Source organism: Taurulus bubalis, assembly GCF_910589615.1.
Source record: "Taurulus bubalis genome assembly, chromosome: 10".
NCBI classification, from domain to species: Eukaryota; Metazoa; Chordata; class Actinopteri; order Perciformes; family Cottidae; genus Taurulus; species Taurulus bubalis.
Genome location: NC_136598.1, coordinates 27,676,915 through 27,681,914, shown reverse-complemented (window position 1 = coordinate 27,681,914; position 5,000 = coordinate 27,676,915). Strand labels below are relative to the sequence as shown.

General features: G+C 45.0%; 2 protein-coding genes across 2 annotated transcripts in view; one reads left to right on the top strand and one right to left on the bottom strand.

The window, feature by feature from the left end:
* LOC306742560 (protein NLRC3-like) overlaps positions 1-5,000 on the top strand; it is a gene marked incomplete at both ends in the record, with an annotated part of 315,498 nt that overhangs the window by 76,959 nt on the left and 233,539 nt on the right.
* The window catches only part of ltbp4 (latent transforming growth factor beta binding protein 4), a gene marked incomplete at its 5' end in the record, with an annotated part of 54,080 nt that overhangs the window by 26,676 nt on the left and 22,404 nt on the right, over positions 1-5,000 (bottom strand). Inside the window, 2 exons of the mRNA XM_079224377.1 lie at positions 32-108; positions 1,370-1,615. Of these exons, the coding sequence (XP_079080503.1) occupies positions 32-108; positions 1,370-1,615 (323 nt within the window). The remainder of the gene's footprint in view (positions 1-31; positions 109-1,369; positions 1,616-5,000) is intronic.

The window sequence follows — 5,000 nt, the reverse complement described above, 5'->3', positions numbered from 1 at the left end:
AGAAATCATCAGGGATGTTTGTTTTTGTCACCTTCAGCACCTGGTGGATGTTCACGCTGGCCTCAGGGGGGTGCTGAACCCTGACCTTCACCATGGACGGACCGGGAGCTGCACACACACACACATCTTATTAAACATGATATTACATGTTCAGACCAGGCATGAACTTTCTGTAAAGTCTATTCTTCATGTGTTAAAGCTGCATCCTCTCTCCTGACCACCAGGGGGCGACTCCTCTGGTTGTATAGAAGTATAAGCTTCATGTGTTAAAGCTGCATCCTCTCTCCTGACCACCAGGGGGCGACTCCTCTGGTTGTATAGAAGTATAAGCTTCATGTGTTAAAGCTGCACTCTCTCTCCTGACCACCAGGGGGCGACTCCTCTGGTTGTATAGAAGTATAAGCTTCATGTGTTAAAGCTGCACTCTCTCTCCTGACCACCAGGGGGCGACTCCTCTGGTTGTATAGAAGTATAAGCTTCATGTGTTAAAGCTGCACTCTCTCTCCTGACCACCAGGGGGCGACTCCTCTGGTTGTATAGAAGTATAAGCTTCATGTGTTAAAGCTGCACTCTCTCTCCTGACCACCAGGGGGCGACTCCTCTGGTTGTATAGAAGTATAAGCTTCATGTGTTAAAGCTGCACTCTCTCTCCTGACCACCAGGGGGCGACTCCTCTGGTTGTATAGAAGTATAAGCTTCATGTGTTAAAGCTGCACTCTCTCTCCTGACCACCAGGGGGCGACTCCTCTGGTTGTATAGAAGTATAAGCTTCATGTGTTAAAGCTGCACTCTCTCTCCTGACCACCAGGGGGCGACTCCTCTGGTTGTATAGAAGTATAAGCTTCATGTGTTAAAGCTGCACTCTCTCTCCTGACCACCAGGGGGCGACTCCTCTGGTTGTATAGAAGTATAAGCTTCATGTGTTAAAGCTGCACTCTCTCTCCTGACCACCAGGGGGCGACTCCTCTGGTTGTATAGAAGTATAAGCTTCATGTGTTAAAGCTGCACTCTCTCTCCTGACCACCAGGGGGCGACTCCTCTGGTTGTATAGAAGTATAAGCTTCATGTGTTAAAGCTGCACTCTCTCTCCTGACCACCAGGGGGCGACTCCTCTGGTTGTATAGAAGTATAAGCTTCATGTGTTAAAGCTGCACTCTCTCTCCTGACCACCAGGGGGCGACTCCTCTGGTTGTATAGAAGTATAAGCTTCATGTGTTAAAGCTGCACTCTCTCTCCTGACCACCAGGGGGCACTCCTCTGTATAGAAGCATTACTATGCTATAAATAATAGACCATTGTATAAATAACAGCAGATCCAAACACCAACAACAACAATTTGTTAGCTATTGGGGTCAAAGGTCAGACTCACCTCCAGACACCCCCGTCTCCTGGTTGTGACTCAGCGGCAGGAGGAACTCAGACTGGGTCAGCTCCTGATTGGCCGCAAAGACGGAGCGGAGCGCCGGCTTGACGATCTCATTGGTGGAGCCGGAGGAGGACGGTGAGGGGAGGTCCACAGGGATCTGGCAGAACTTCCCGCTGAAGTTGGGCGGGCAGAGACAGCGGTCCTTCTGCAGGCAGACGCCTCCATTCTTACAGAGCAGAGGACAGAGGACTGCAGGAGACACAACAAAGACCTGGTCAGACCGCCATCTTTGGATTGTCGTAGCTCCACATACTGATGCACTTTAACACCTGAAGGTAAGGCCCTTTAACACCTGAAGTTAAGGTCCTTTAACACCTGAAGTTAAGGTCCTTTAACACCTGAAGTTAAGGCCATTTAACACCTGAAGTTAAGGTCCTTTAACACCTGAAGTTAAGGCCATTTAACACCTGAAGGTAAGGTCCTTTAACACCTGAAGGTAAGGCCCTTTAACACCTGAAGTTAAGGCCCTTTAACACCTGAAGGTAAGGTCCTTTAACACCTGAAGGTAAGGTCCTTTAACACCTGAAGTTAAGGCCCTTTAACACCTGAAGGTAAGGCCCTTTAACACCTGAAGGTAAGGTCCTTTAACACCTGAAGGTAAGGTCATTTAACACCTAAAGTTAAGGTCCTTTAACACCTGAAGTTAAGGCCATTTAACACCTGAAGGTAAGGTCCTTTAACACCTGAAGGTAAGGCCCTTTAACACCTGAAGGTAAGGCCCTTTAACACCTGAAGTTAAGGCCCTTTAACACCTGAAGGTAAGGCCCTTTAACACCTGAAGTTAAGGCCATTTAACACCTGAAGGTAAGGTCCTTTAACACCTGAAGGTAAGGCCCTTTAACACCTGAAGGTAAGGCCCTTTAACACCTGAAGGTAAGGCCCTTTAACACCTGAAGTTAAGGCCCTTTAACACCTGAAGTTAAGGCCCTTTAACACCTGAAGGTAAGGTCCTTTAACACCTGAAGGTAAGGTCCTTTAACACCTGAAGTTAAGGCCCTTTAACACCTGAAGGTAAGGCCCTTTAACACCTGAAGGTAAGGCCATTTAACACCTGAAGTTAAGGTCCTTTAACACCTGAAGTCAAGGCCATTTAACACCTGAAGTTAAGGTCCTTTAACACCTGAAGGTAAGGCCCTTTAACACCTGAAGTTAAGGCCCTTTAACACCTGAAGGTAAGGCCCTTTAACACCTGAAGGTAAGGTCCTTTAACACCTGAAGTTAAGGCCCTTTAACACCTGAAGGTAAGGTCCTTTAACACCTGAAGTTAAGGCCATTTAACACCTGAAGTTAAGGTCCTTTAACACCTGAAGGTAAGGTCCTTTAACACCTGAAGTTAAGGTCCTTTAACACCTGAAGGTAAGGTCCTTTAACACCTGAAGTTAAGGTCCTTTAACACCTGAAGTTAAGGTCCTTTAACACCTGAAGTTAAGGTCCTTTAACATCTGAAGTTAAGGTCCTTTAACACCTGAAGTAAAGGTCTTTTAACACCTGAAGTTAAGGTCCTTTAACATCTGAAGTTAAGGTCCTTTAACACCTGAAGTTAAGGTCCTTTAACACCTGAAGTTAAGGCCATTTAACACCTGAAGGTAAGGTCATTTAACACCTGAAGTTAAGGTCCTTTAACACCTGAAGTTAAGGTCCTTTAACATCTGAAGTTTAGGTCCTTTAACACCTGAAGTTAAGGTCCTTTAACACCTGAAGTTAAGGTCCTTTAACACCTGAAGTTAAGGTCCTTTAACACCTGAAGGTAAGGTCATTTAACACCTGAAGGTAAGGTCATTTAACACCTGAAGGTAAGGTCCTTTAACACCTGAAGTTAAGGTCATTTAACACCTGAAGGTAAGGTCCTTTAACACCTGAAGTTAAGGTCCTTTAACACCTGAAGGTAAAGTCCTTTAACACCTGAAGGTAAGGTCATTTAACACCTGAAGGTAAGGTCATTTAACACCTGAAGGTAAGGTCCTTTAACACCTGAAGTTAAGGTCCTTTAACACCTGAAGTTAAGGCCATTTAACATCTGAAGTTAAGGTCCTTTAACATCTGAAGTTAAGGTCCTTTAACACCTGAAGTTAAGGCCATTTAACATCTGAAGTTAAGGTCCTTTAACACCTGAATTCAAGGCATTTTAAATTATTTCCAGAAAGGAGCAGGACATTTATTTTGAAGAGGAAATTGTTACATTACATTCACACCAGTAAGCAACAGGCTCCATCACACACACACACACACGCACACATACACACACACACCATGTTTATTTACCGTTGGCCTGGAAACACTCGCTGCCTGTTTCACTACACTCCCTCTCGCTCATTCAGCTGTTACACAGATGCATTCTGGGACCGGTGGTGGGCGTGGCCCCCTCTGTTGCTAAGAGACCACTGGGTTGAGGTCAGGTGGTCTGATGGGGACGGAGGTGACGGCGGACCCGGCGCCAACAGAAACAGCCAGCCACTTCCTCACTTCCTGTCAGAGGCCGCGGCCGCATTGTTACCCAGAGTGCAACAGTTCTCTGTTCATTCTTTCTCTGTTTGATGTTCATGTCTCATTGTCATTGATTCCTCATCTCTAGAAACTAATTTGCTGTTTTGTTTTGTATATTTTCCTTGTGCTAAAAAACTAAAGAAGAAGTGTGACATTGAGGAGCAGCAGGAGGCGGAGCCAACGACGGCTTCAATCACTGACAGTTTCAACATTTAGGAACTTGTGTTGCTGCTCAAGAAATAAAATTTGTTTAAAAGAATAATAAAGGAAATGTGGATTTTTTTATTAAAAAAAAAAATATATATATATATATATATATATACATATATATGAAAAAATAAAAGAAACAATACTAGTCCTCATATTGATAGAATCTCTCCTCCAGTGAACTACTGCTGCTCCAAGTGAAAGTATTCTAATAAAATACGTCGGCACTATTGCTTAACTTTCAAAGCAGAACTTGTACTAGTTTTGAAAGTGTTTTTACATTTCTGTGTTTCTGTCCTTTCACTAAAGTAAGAGATCCGAGTGCTTCTTGCTGTGAACACGGTGACCTCATCACACAGAGGTCTCTGGAGGGAGCCGAGGCCCAGTGGAGAGAACACAGAGCCGTGGGGGGAACGAGTGCTGAGTCATAAACGAGGACAGATTAGAGAGAAGAAAAGATATAAACACACGAAATAATAAACAGAAGAGAACCAGAACCCTGTGGCTCAACGCAACATGTGACATCAGCCTATAAAGCAGCTGATGTTAACATGTGAACAACCAGCTGCTTGTTTCCACATCCAGCAGCTACAGATCCACAGGAGGGTTCATCGGTCCTGCGTTCTCTCTTTTAGCTCCTGATGTCAACATCTGTGTGGAAGGCCTCCTCTGGTTGTATAGAAGTCTATGCTTCATGTGTTAAAGCGGCATTCTCTCTCCTGACCACCAGGGGGTGACTCCTCTGGTTGTATAGAAGTCTATGCTTCATGTGTTAAAGCGGCATTCTCTCTCCTGACCACCAGGGGGTGACTCCTCTGGTTGTATAGAAGTCTATGCTTCATGTGTTAAAGCGGCATTCTCTCTCCTGACCACCAGGGGGCGA